A 13818-nucleotide genomic window follows, 5' to 3' on the forward strand; every position below is an offset into this window, starting at 1 on the left:
TGTGATCCAGTGACTCATCTCCTTACTGTTTCTCCTACTACATGAACTCCTTAACTGGAGGAATTTTCACTTGCTGTCCACCATTCCTAGAACATTTCATTCTCCCTCATCTCCACCTCAACTTCTCTGGCTTCCTTCAAGTCTCAGCTAAAATTCCACCTTCTAAAGAAGCCTTTCCTGTTATCTCTTAATGCTAGTGCCTTCCCTCTAATGAGTATTTCTAATTTATCCCGTCTTTTACCTCATCTGTGCAATCTGCATGTCATCTGTGAGCTCCTTGAAAGCAGGGGTTTTCTCTTATCTTTCTTTGTATCCCCAGTGCTTGCTTAGCACAATTTCCAGCATAAGATAGGTGCTTAATAAATGCTCATGGACTCATTACCCATTTCTATCCCTTTTCCCTATTTTTTTTCATTTTGGTATGATACCCATCCAGAGCCAGAGAGCAGTCATTGGTTTCTGTCTATGAGAACTCAGTGATATAATGCCCATTAGGTCAAATATACTTCTCTGCATTAATAATGCATAATTAACTGTTGGCGCCTCATTTCTTGGACTTTAGGGTTATTAGCTCAAGCTCTCAACACCTTTCTTGAGCCATAGCCTCCAGATCGTTATTCCTGCCTCCTCCATTCTCCTCTACAAAGCTGCTACAATGCCATTGCTAAAACTCATGTCTGACCATGTCATTTCCATTCTGAATAAACTACAATGGCTTCCTCCTCTTACTTCTGAGATCAAATAGAAATTCCTTTTGGGTTAAGCATTTAAAGTTCTTCACAACCTGGTTCCAGCCTGCCTTCCCAGGCTTGTTCTACATTACTTTTCTTAATGCTCTCTTTAGTCCAGCCAAGTGAATCTTCTTGCTTTTCCTCATGTAACACCTCATAGTCTTGTTCTGTACAGAACGTTCCCCATACCTAGAATCCAATTCCTCCTCATTTCTACCTGTTAAAATCCCATCTACTACAAAACTTAAGCATGACTTTTTATCGGCAGTCTGCATTGGCCCTTCAAATGGCTCATGCTTCTCCCAATAAACTACTGTGTCTCATTTGGTGCATGCTTATTCACATACAAGCACTTTGTCTCAAGAGAATGTAAACATCTTAGACTACAGACTGTGTTATTTTGTATCCCTGGCACCTAACCATACCTACATACAAAAGGAACTTAATAAATGCTTCCTGTTTGGTTGACAGATCATGCAACCAAACCCATTATTTTATAGATAAGGAAACCGTAGTCTAGTCAGAGGAAAGGACTTGTCCAAAGCCCTACAATTAAGTAATGTAGCTGGGACAGGATCCCTGCTACCTCTGTCTCCAAAGTTAAACCCACTGTGCTCTAGCTCTAGTGCTATAACGGGTCTTGTGGGAAAACACAAAATAAGCTTCCTTCACACTAAGATGTCTTTAAATGCTTCTTTATTTCCTCTGGGGGGCTGGCTTTGAGTCTCTGCTTCTGTAGGCACATTTTATGGATTTGATGTTTCAAAAGAATACACAGAGTGAATGAGGTCCTGCAGAGAGAAGAGCTCCCCCTATGCATCCCTGAAGCTCAGTTAATATTGGATGAAGGGGAGAGTGACCTGCTGACTGAGGTGAAAGGGAAAAGGAGTGGATGCTAATGCAGAGAGAAATTACATGTTTGGTCAGATCCAAGTGACTCTCTGGGTGGGCTGAAACAACAAGCCAAAGATCACATGAAGGACAGTACTATGGGTCTTTCTGGCCCTGTGAGCAGAGCCTTAGCATGCTATATGTGCAGTCCCATGAAATTTATGGGGTCTCAGCTCCCTGATGATGAAAGATTCTAGTTTCTAACCCATCACTCAACTCTTTGAGAGGTCAGATTTCAGAGAGCTGATATCGGCGCACAAGACCATCTCGACAGCAGGTGTAGATCTGTTTCTCCCATGTGGACACCTGAAAAAGAAGAATTTGTAACTCATGAGGGATCTGGGATTCTACTATTTCTTGAGTCGCTTCACCAGCCCAATGGTCATTCCTATAACTACTGTGTTTTCTATTGTTTTTACAAAGGGCATTCCTCACAATGGCCCATGAGGCAGACAGTAAAAATAATCAAGAGGAAAGGATGTGGGTGATCAACAGTAACACAGCTAATGAATGACAGAATCAGGACTTGAACCCATGTCTTATTATTCTTAAATTTTATTTTAATTTCTGCCCCCAATTACAGGTAAAAACAACTTGTAATATCCTTTTTTTTTTTTAAGATTTTAAGACCTGAATTCTCTTCCTACTCAATGACACAGTAAGTAATCTGATATAGATTTTACATGTCTCTGATCAATGATCATCTAGCTTCCATGTGAAGATCTCCAAGGATGGTAAAACTTAATACATTTGAGGATAGTGCATTCTAGTTTGGGGTTTATCAGTGTGGTGTCTTTTTCTTAATCTCAAGCTGAATTCTTCCTCTCTTACTTCTATACTACTCCTAATTCAATTATTTAGGTCATTTTGAGATAGGGTACACAAGATTAACCAGACCACCAAAGATGTATATAATTGTTTTAATTCTGTCTTTCAATTCAAAGCACTGTCCCAGTGCTTATCATAACTCCTGGTTTATTGATGTATATATTGCAAATTTTAAATCCTTTAAGCCATCCTGGTTTCTGAACTAGATATATTCTAGCTTGTCAAAGTTATTACTAAAAGGTGGGGCCATAAGCCTTCAGTTATGGTCTGATCAAGATAGAGAATAGCACAACTACTCCTTCCTTCTGGACTGCAGTTGACAAAAGTGTTAGTACTGATGAGTCAATTTGCTATAATAAAAAGTTCAATGTCTTTGGAACTAAGTTTTCTTAGTTACAATCGGAAATCAGGTTCTAAGGTTCCTTCTAGCACTTATATTCTGAATCTATGATTTAGCAACCCAAGACCTACATTCTAATCCCAGATCAGATAGATGTTCACTGGCTATATGACTCTTTTTTTAAACTCTTACCTTCTATCTTAGAATCAATATTGGTTCCAAGGCAGAAGAGTGGTAAGGGCTAGGCAATGGGGGTGAAGTGACTTGCCCACAGTCACACAGTAGGGAAGTATCTAAGGCCAGATTTTAGCCTAGGTCCTTCCGTCTCTAGGCCTGGCTCTCAATCCACTGAGCTACTCAGTTGCCCCCTCACTATATTGACTCTTAGCAAGTCACTTCCTTTCTCTGGGTCTTATTTTCCCCATTCAAATGGAGATAATAATCCACCTAAAAGAATTGTTGTGGGGTAAACATTAATAAATAAATTTTAAAGTACTATGGAAATGAGAATTATATTTTTATTTTTTCAGCTACTGAGAAATAACCAACAACCACCAAAAGTTTGACCCATGGAGCCCATTTGCCACCAAGTGACAGCATTTAGCACTATCAGTCAAGCCTGCTATTTGTGTTATCCATGAGATTTACCTTGTACACAGGATCACAGTCGGCCTCAGTCAACTGAATGAAATAGTCTGAATCCTGCTGCATAATGAAGCAGGTCCCATCACCTGCAAAAGAAAAAGAGGAAGAATTCAGATCACATGGAATCCTAAAAAATACTTAGTACCTGAGAAATGGAAGTCATCTAAAGGCAAATTAGAGAACTATGTTCAAATGCTAATCCTGAAATTTAGCCTAGTCCTTATGCTCTTCTGCCTTGGGACCAATACACAGTATTGATTCTAAGATAGAAGGTAAGGGTTTAAAATAACAACAACAACAAACAACAAAAACAAAAAGATATGTAGGATTCATAAACTGCCAAGGAATGAAATTTTGATGACCAAAGAAACTCTTGAAGATTGTTTCTATTAAATAGTCTTAGAGGGGCTGAAAGCTGCATCAATGGAAGGAGCACTCTAACAGATGAGAACCTGGATTTTTAAGTACTGGAAGATTCTTATATCACAAGTCAGTGAAAGGGAGAACTTCAAGGAGAAGGAAATGGTGTCAAATGCATCAAGAATGTCAAAGAAACTGAAGACAAAGAAAAGGCCATTCAATTTAACAAAAAGAAAGACATTAGCAAGAAGACAAGAGACATAATAGATATGATACAATATGACACTAGATAGGTCAGTTAAGTTGTCAAAACTCCACTCAAACTGTTCTTTAGCTGTACCCATAGGCAAGAAATTACAAAACACTGGAAACCTAGTTGATAAAGTCACTTGTCAGTGATATGGAAGTCTTTAAGGCTTAGAGTTTAGCAACTATCTTTGGTGGATCCCCTTTGCCCCATGAAATAAATTCAAATTTCCCTTTCTCCCACCTGCAATTTTCCCTTTGAAAGGACTCTTCCCACTTGGAGTTAACGTAGCACTTGTGTTTATCTCTCTAATATACTATGATATATATTCATTTGTATTTGTGCCTTATTCCCTGACTAGAGAGTAAGGGACTCCATAAGGATGATGACCATGACTTATCTAAATTTGTTATGGCCCTCAGCACCTAGAAGAGTGCTGAGCATATAGTAGGCACTAAATAAATATATGTTAAATAAGTGAATGAATGATAAGGAGTCAGCTCAGTCTAGGATAAGGAGTAAGCAGGAGTAAGGAGAGGAATCAGACCGTTAGAATACACAGATTGCAAAAGACTTCCCAGAAGTCTTTTAATCAATTCCCACTTGCTCCTAGGAAGATGATACTAAAACTATGGAACCATAGACTAGATTCTAGTTATTTACTATCTGACAGCTCACTAGAAAAATACAGTCACTTCTGCCATTATACTTATTTTGAAAATATGAACTTATTCTAACACAATTGATATATTAGGGAATAATTTGAGCATAATGTGAATTTCATGCTTGCTTATTTGTGATTTCATCTGACATGAGTGCAGGATAGGTGGGTACAGGAAATTGTACCCATCTAATAATAAGAATACATGAAACACATACACACACCTCAAACATCTATCAGTGACCTCATTTTACTGAGTGTTATATCATACATGGTAGTGTTCTGTTATTCCTTTGCATCTGTGAACTTTTACACACACACACACACACACACACATTCTCTTTCTCTCTCTCTCGCTCTTTTAAAAAACATTCATTTGACTTTCCAAACATGTCTAAGAAGCTTAATTCAAAAATAGCAAACAGTGCCTGCAAAAGGAAAGCATTATATATTGAAGAGAAACTTAAAATAATAAAATATTTTGGGGAAAAAAATGACAGAGTTTTGTAAGATAATTTTAGTGTTTTGACTTAAAATCTAAATAAGTGGTCACCATGAGAAATTCCCAAATATGAAAATACCCAAGTCAGCTGGGGATTTATGGAGATTTTAATTAATAAAGAGAGAAAGAATTAAGGGAAGGGGAGAGAGAGAAAGAATTAATTTAAACTGCTCTGGCTCAGGCTGAGTAGTTAAAGGCCTAGGTCAAAGTGGCCTCCCTGAGCCTAAGGGAGAGGGAGTCAGTCTTATCACTCACCACAAGACCATCTCCAAGCAAGCTCCAGTTCTCCACTGAATCTCCTGAACTGAGTTCAGAATCTAACTCAATTCAACTTAATTGCCTCCTGACTTTTTACCCCTTCCTTTTTAAAGAAATTTTCTCTTATGTCATCTCCCCTAAATTTTCACATCTACCAATCACAGTAGATGCTTTTTCCCAGGACTGCCCATTCTTAGTTCTCACAGTCTTTGGTTCTCACCTTCTCTGGTTAGATTATATCTTCTGAGGTACTTCAAACTTCTTTGTTAAGCTTACCTTTTGTGAGCTACTTGATCTTTTTGTGATTAATTTAACCTTTTCAGGTACTTAACTTTTTGTATTAAATCTAAAAATAGACCTAGCTTAAGGTTCTAGCTTCACTCTAAGGTATGAGTTAAGTACCTTCATTATTCAATCAGGAGTTTACAACTTTTATCTTCCCCTAAAGTATGTCTAAGTATGGATGGAGTAATGTAAAGTTCCCAATACATTCCTGATTCTTGTTAGACTAAGTATCTCCATTGTTACAATAAGAAAATGTCTAAATCAAATCTTCTAAAGTACAGTCTGAGTAGTTTTTAAGATTCACAGTTTAATATCTCTTGAGTAAAGCTATAAAGTAATCCATGTTATGGATCATCAGAGATAGAAATACAAAAATAAAAGAAATGTCATTTCTAGTTGTGCTTCTCACTCCATTTTCCCTACAAGCCCTGTGGTTTTTATTGCACAATTGTGCACAGCATGGTTAATTTTTAGGCACATGTATGTCACATTGTAGTAGAATTGACTGTACTGTTATTTTCCCTGAAAGCTAAGCTTTTGATTTAATTCCTAAAATTATTCATCCATTTTCCCAATTATACTGCTACTTCAGAATATCTAAAAGAGAAATGATTCCCATACTTTTACAGACATCATTAAAACAAAGCTCATCCTCTTTGTGCCTCAGTTTCCTCAACTCTAAAGTGGATTGAATAATTTCTATCCTGCTTATCCCTATACAGTTACTTTGAGGCTCAAAAGATATAATGTATATGAAAGCACTTTATAACCTATAAAGCATGGTATAACTATGAAGGATTGTTAGTACCCTTAAAATAAGATTAAAGGAATACTATAGTTTCTATTAATAGGCAGGATTAACATAAAGCCTAAATTCTTCATGATGCAATTTGATCAAGTGTCTGGAAATATGAATACCAGTAACAATACCAACAGCACACATTTCTTTAGTGCTTTAAGGTTTACAGAACCCTTTCTTTGGTGGGGATGGGGGGACACTTTCCTTTGTAACAGAAATATTTTTATTCCTATTTTACAAATGAGTAAACTGAGGCTCAAAGGAGTGACAACTTATCCAGGGTCACAGTGTCATCATAACACAAACCCAGAGCACTTGATTTCATGCCACTAAGATAGAAGTTCAGCCAAGTGCTAAAATTCACAAAGCATTCATTCATTTGTCAAAGAGGTCAGTTCTATACTTCAGACTCTAGAGCTACCTTGGCTGGCAATGAATCCATCTCGGTAGGTCAAAAGAGACAACACTGGAGCTCCTGATTGATGAAAAACCTGAACTGGACCCCTGTAGGGAAGAATATTAAGATGATGGTCAAAAGATTCCTTAAATAGTGAGGCCAGCATGTACCCAACATATATTCTCAACAACATTAAAGCGAAGAGCATGAAGCAGGGAGAAAGATACATTTCAGCATTTACAATAATCATTTCCTAGCTAAGATATCTCCTGGAAATTGATTTTAAATTTAAGAGGCACAAGGATGTAGTAGAAAGAGCCCTGGATTGAGAATCAGTGGTTCTTGGGTTTGATCCCAGGCTTGAAAATTAGCTGGTTATTTCTAAGAATTCTTCCAGCTTAAAATGTTATGATCCTATGAAAATAAAAGACTAGTTTGTAAATAAAGCTAATCTTAAAGTTCTGATGAGAAAGTGAAAACTCCCTTCCTTTTTTTAATAACATTTTTATAGTAAGTCCTGTCCCCTCCAAGGTAATTCCTGTGTCAAGAATCAATTACTGAAATGCATTATTTCAAGAACTTGAAGGAAAGAACCTATTGATTCTTTACTTCCAATGACATAGGGGACAGACTTCTAAACCAGTTTATATTAACCCGTTTAGTCTATGACATCTAGCCCAGTTTTATCCAAAAAAAGGAACTAACCTAAATCAATAGGAAGAGTTTTGAAATAAGGTTTGTTCATACAACCAGGAGACCTGGGGTCATGTCTCAGCCATTTAGTTATGTGACTGAGAGCAAAACACTTACCATCTCTAAGCCTCAGCTTCCTCTTGTAAAATAGCTTGTTGTGAGGAAAGTATTTTGCAAATTTGGGAGTGCTACAGAAATGAGAGTAGTTCTTACTTGTGGGTAAAGGGAATATACCAGGACAACTGAAGCAACTACCCTGTAATGTGAGAGATGATGATCGGTTCAGAGACTAGGAAGTGTCAATGGTAAGAAATGGTATAAGCAGAGCACAGCATAGGGGGGTAAGTAGAACAAACTATTATTTAGGCAGTTTACCTTCAGGTCCAAGACAGTGTGGAGTAGTGACTTGAAAGCTGGCTTCCAAGTCAGGAAGACCCACATTCAAGTTCTGCCTCTGACACCGACTGCCTTGGGTGATGATGAACAAGTCACATGAGCACTCAGGGGCTCAGGCAACTCTCTAAGGTTAAGTGACAGGACAGCTGTTGATCTGCATTGGTAGAGGAAGTCTTTTTAAGAGGACTTCCCTAGAGCTATGAAATCAGAGGTCTGGACAAAACAAACAAACAAACAAAAAAAAACAAACCCCGTCAGATCTGGTGAGCTGTGTTATCCTACCAGTGTGACCAGCAGGCAATTTATGAGCAACAGAAAAGCTATTTCTTAAATTTCAGCTTTGGATCTGGCCAATCATAAAAAAATTACACCAAATAAGATTATTTCTATTGGGTTCAGAGGATGTAACTATGGAAGGAGAGAAAGAAATGCTATAAAAAGGCAGATCTGGTATCCCTAAACAGGAACTCTTCTAAGAGTTTGCATTCAAGAGTACCTCAAGAAGTGTTTAGTGTCCTTTCACTGGCATTCAAGCCGAAAAAAGATACACAGTTTTTCCATGGACTATAATCTTAAAGCCTTTTTAGTATAGAAAAACTATGGCCATAGTACATTCATTTAAAAAGCAATAAAAGCATTTGAGATGAGCATTAAAAAAAAGAGCCTATGGCCAACAGCAGTTAGGAAGTACAGTAGACAGAGTGCCAGAAGTGGACCTGGGAGGACCTGGGTTCAAATTTGGACTAAAACATTTCTCAGCTATGTAACTCTGAGCAAGTCATTGAACCCTGTTTGTCTAGCCCTTGCCTTTCTGTCTTAGAGTTGTTACTAAAACAGAAAGGAAGGATTAAAAAAACTTTTTTTAAGAGTTTAGAAACTTGAGAGGAAGCAGTGAAGACAGTGATGGAAAGGGAAAAAAGATACCAAAGTATAGACAAAAATGATTTAAGTCCACCAGTCTGGGGCCATTCAGTATAGGGGCAAACAACCCCCACAGTCCTGGAGGGCAACAATGCTGCATGACATGGTACAGTAATAACTGACCCCAAATTCTGAAATTACTGAGAACACTCACATTTATTTTTATTTTTTAAATTTTTTATAAAAACCCTTACCTTCCATCTTGGAATCAGTGCTGTGTATTGGTTCCAAGGCAGAAGAGTGGTAAGGGCTAGGCAATGGGAGTCAAGTGACTTGCCCAGCGTCACACAGCTGGGAAGTGTCTGAGGCCAGATTTGAACCTAGGACCTCCCATCTCTAGGCCTGACTCTCAATCCACTGAGCTACCCAGCTGCCCCCAACCACTCACATTTATAGGGCACTTTAAAGATTATGAAACAAACCTGGAAGGCAACCAGTAGCAGTGTTCTATCCCCATTTTACAGATAAGGAAACCAAGGCTTGATGAGGTTAACTGTATTGGCCAAGGTCATGTAGCTAATAAAATCTACCTTCATGCCCTTTCTACCAAATATAACTATTCTCTTCACAATGATGACCTGAGTTTCCAAAAATAAAGCTAAATTATTATGTATAACTCAAAGTTATACTGTTTAAAAAGGCAGGAAAGTTATGTAAATCATTCAGAAGTAAAAGTTTTGGTGCTTGTAGACATGAGCTTCAGTTAATGAAGAGAATTGCTTATGTAATCTTTCATTCTCTGAATCAACTGACCAATCAATAAACATTTATTAAATAGCTAGTATGAGTTAAGCACCGTTAGGCACTAGATGAAAAATAAAGCCCCTGCTGACTAGGGAAACAATATGTATCCATATAAGTAAATACAAAATATGTACAGAAGAAATAAAAAGCATGTAGAGAAATAGAGGGAGGCTTCGCTTCATAGAGAAGGCAGAATTGAACTAAGCTTTGAGGCCAGTGATTCTAAGGACAGAAGTAAGAAAAGAATGCATTTTGAGGCATATGGAATGCAAAAGACGTGTTAGAAACAGTTAAGCTAGCAAAACTGGTTAGACTGCTGAGTAATAAACCTGATATGGCATTATTGCTCCCAGGAGCCTCATTTCTTAGTAATGCTGGAGCAAGAAGACAGCTAGGTGGCTCAATAAAGATCCAGGGCTGGGTTCAAATACAGACTTGGACATTTCTGAGGTGTGTGATAGGGCAAGTCTTTTAACCCCAATTACTTAGCCCTTATCATTTTTCTGCCTTAGAACCAATAATTAGTATCATTTCTAAGACAGAAGGTAAAGGTTTAAAAAAACAAAAACAAAAAAAGAAGGCCCTGCTGTGTACACAGTCATATACACACACTATGACTTTGCTCTCTGACACAGTACCATGCCCAAGGTTAATAGGCAGGTGTCAGGATGTGAGCACCTGTGCTTAGGAGCAGAGTAAGCCAGGGCCAAGATCTGATGCTGCTGATTTCTTTCTGTAATCAGGTTTGTAAAGCTTTGGATTTCAATTCAACTATTAAAAATCCCCCACCATTTCTTTCAATAAAACAAACATTTCTTGATGTCTTCTTGGGGTTTTCTGTAATACATTTCTCTTCTCTTCTATGAATTAAAATTCTTTCTTTTCTCTGAGGTTCAATTTAGGAATTCCCTCAAGAAGTCCTCCCTGATCTCTCTAGCTGAAAAGTAGCCTTTTCAGCCTCAAGTTTTCCCAAAGCATTTCACCTCATGCTCAACTGGTCAAGGGCTAGAGTTGACAACATGCTGACATCTTAGGACGAATGGATGGAATGAGGAGAAGGAAGCACAGGGAGGAACAATGAAAATAATAATAAATTAAAAATAGAGCTTTCTGGGAAATAGTATTTAAAATGTCAGGATTTTAAATGTCAGGAAGATAAAACTAAGAAAATATTTAATAAGGATTACAGGAAACATAAATGGTGATTTTTTTAACAGTCATCAGAACAGATGTTCTAAGGAGAAGATAAGAAGTAATGCTCTTTTAATAGCAGGGGAGATTTTAGTTAGGCATATAGAACAGTAACAGCATGAATTGTTAAATCTGGGGACAGAAAGGCTGAGAAATCACCTTTTTTATTGTAGATCATTGAGAACAAAATAAACACCTCCTGAAGGGGTTAGGTCAGGTCTTGTGTGAAGGCAGAGGGGTACACTATGTGACCTAGGAACGTTCTTTCTAGCCTCAGAACTGAAATGGTTTACTACCACCCAGGGGAAGGCTGGCAGGGAATCTTGAGATCCTCTAACATATAAATGCTAGAGAAGGACAAAGTATCATATTTAATGAAATAAAGAGTTGTTCCATAGTATAAGCTCAATTTTCAAAATAAATATGACAGCAAAGGTCATCTACTAACTACTGAAATAAGGAGGGCTGTAAGGGAAGTTAAACAGAAGGGATCACTAACAAAATCTATATAATCCACCCAGATATTAAAATCTTAGCCTTTCTAAATAGCCTTAATCTAACTAAATAAAAGGGGTAATAAAAGATAAAGGGGTTAGTAATGTCCACAGGGCCCAGATTCTCACAACTCCAGAGTCCTTGGTTGGGTCAAGCTGCAGTATCCAGATGAATAGTCCTCACAAGGTTTAGGAAGGGAGGAAGTTCACACCCATTCACATTGTCCACCAGTGTGCAAGGGAACACTCACTCAACCTCTCCTTAAAGATGATCCAAGTCTCTGGCAGCTCCAAAGTTGGTTTCCTTCATGAAGACACTTCCTCACAGTCCTCTCTGTCTGCATCCCAGATTGAGAGTGCCAGTTGCCAGTTCCCCAACTGCCTTAGAATGCTGACCCAGCCAGCTCTGTGGAATCTTGGTTTTAAGGCTGTCAGTCAGCCTTGCACAATTCCCTTGCTACACTACCTATGACTATAACTTCAGTAAGAACAATGAGAGAAATCTGAAGGCCAACAATGGAAAACTATAAAAGTGGGAAACACTTATTTGGATCAGTGGTCAATTGTTAACTAGACTAAAATCAGATTTAAACCTACTTGATGGATCTGAGATCTCACCCATATGAGCACTCCCTTTACCCCATCCATACTTTCTCCTCCTATGTGATTCTATCCATGTTTGTCCATCAAAATTCAAGAAGTGAAATATGGAAAGGTTAAGTTGGAGGCCTTCTTCAAGTTCTTTTGCTGCTATTGATGAATCAGTGTAACATGTAGGGAAAATTACTTCTCAGTTAGTAGATATTAAAAAATCTAAACGATGATACCTTCAATTTGCCATATGATTTGGCCCAAATTACTAGCCTAAAGTGTGTAAATCTTGAAATTTCCCAGACTTGTGAATGTTAAAAATTTCCACATTGAGGAATCCTCCATTAGAACAAATTTCCTACTGGAAACATTCCCCATTTTGATGTGAGAACTGGCCAGGATCAGAAATGGGAGGACCTCTACTCCACCCATACTTAAGACTGCTTTAGGGGAGAAAACTCCTTGCTAAACAATGAAAGTACTTGGACCCATGCTTATGATGAGGCAGGGAGTTCTTTGAGCCATGCCTGTTTTTAGAATTGATACAATGGGATGCTAGGTACCTATAAAGGTCGGGCAGGTTTTCTCTTGATGGGATTAGTTGACACAGCAGTGTTTTCTCTGGTTCAGACTTACTGAGGGGATTAGTTGACTTAGCTGGAATTCAGATGGTCTTTTAGAAAACATCTACGGTGATTGGTAGATGGAAGAACTTAGGGGAGGTGATATAGGAGATCTCTTGAGAAGAAGTCCCTTGGGAGGCTGACTCTGGCTGGAACTCCCTCTGGGGAGACTCTATTCCCCAGACATCCTTGCTTAAGACAAATCTTGTGGTGAGTGATAAAAAACTGACTGATTCTCTCTCTCTTAAGACTCAGCTCTAGGCCATGTTGGCTTAAGGCCCTTCATACTTATACCTTTTTCTCTCTCTCTCTCTCTTTCTTTGAGTCCTCATTGTATTATTAATTAAATTCTCTATAAAACCCAGATGACTTGGGCATATTCATAATTTGGGAATATATTCCCTGGTGACCACCTTATATTTGATTTAAAAACCAAGACACTGGACTTCCGGTCAAGATGGTGGCTTAGAGAAAGCTAAAGTTCAGATCTCCGGAAACCCTTCCCAACCGATCTCAAACTATAGGCTCCTAGGGTGCCGAAATTCAAAACGATCAACAGCATGGACCCTGGGAATCCTCCTCCTGGACCTGGACCTGGATCAAAAGGTACGGCCCCCCTCAAAAGCCAGAACCCGAGAACACTCGGACCTAAGGGGTAGGAGCGCAGAGTCCAAGGCTCCCGGAAGCCGCGGCCCCTCCCCCTCAGAGAGCAGGGTCGTCTGAAACAACAGTAACCCTCCGGGAGGCAAGACAGCCTCAGGGCCAGCTATTCTGAAGGCAACTTCCAGAAAGCAACCCGACCCAGTGGAGGGGGCACCCAAACAGCAGGGAAACAGAGAGAGCCGGGGGTGAATGTAACCCCCTGACCGGATCCTTCCATTCCAGTTCCAGTGAAAGTCACTGCCTGTATTGATGCAAATCAAAACAACTCTGAGGTATCACCTCACACCTAGCAGATTGGCTAACATGACAGCAAAGGAAAGTAATGAATGCTGGAGGGGATGTGGCAAAGTAGGGACATTAATTCATTGCTGGTGGAGTTGTGAATTGATCCAACCATTCTGGAGGGCAATTTGGAACTATGCCCAAAGGGCGACAAAAGAATATCTACCCTTTGATCCAGCCATAGCACTGCTGGGTCTGTACCCCAAAGAGATAATGGACAAAAATATTCATAGCTGTGCTCTTTGTGGTGGCCAAAAACTGGAAAGCGAGGGGATG

At 38.9% G+C, this 13818-nt stretch overlaps 1 protein-coding gene across 2 annotated transcripts in view; it reads right to left on the reverse strand.

The window, feature by feature from the left end:
* Window positions 1-1410: 1410 nt before the first annotated feature.
* PAAF1 (proteasomal ATPase associated factor 1) overlaps window positions 1411-13818 on the reverse strand; it is a 66114-nt gene continuing 53706 nt past the window's right edge. The window contains exons 10-12 of one of the 2 annotated variants that reach the window (XM_001363013.4): window positions 6969-7051; window positions 3439-3521; window positions 1411-1928 (exon numbers count right to left, since the gene is read on the reverse strand). In XM_001363013.4, the coding sequence (XP_001363050.2) occupies window positions 1851-1928; window positions 3439-3521; window positions 6969-7051 (244 nt within the window). In that variant the 3' untranslated portion in view covers window positions 1411-1850. Of the gene's footprint in view, window positions 1929-3438; window positions 3522-6968; window positions 7052-8012; window positions 8247-13818 lie in introns of those variants that run through there. The other variant, XR_466316.3, reaches the window with a different exon arrangement.

The sequence above is a fragment of the Monodelphis domestica genome, chromosome 4 (genome assembly GCF_027887165.1).
Source record: "Monodelphis domestica isolate mMonDom1 chromosome 4, mMonDom1.pri, whole genome shotgun sequence".
In the NCBI taxonomy this organism is placed as follows: domain Eukaryota; kingdom Metazoa; phylum Chordata; class Mammalia; order Didelphimorphia; family Didelphidae; genus Monodelphis; species Monodelphis domestica.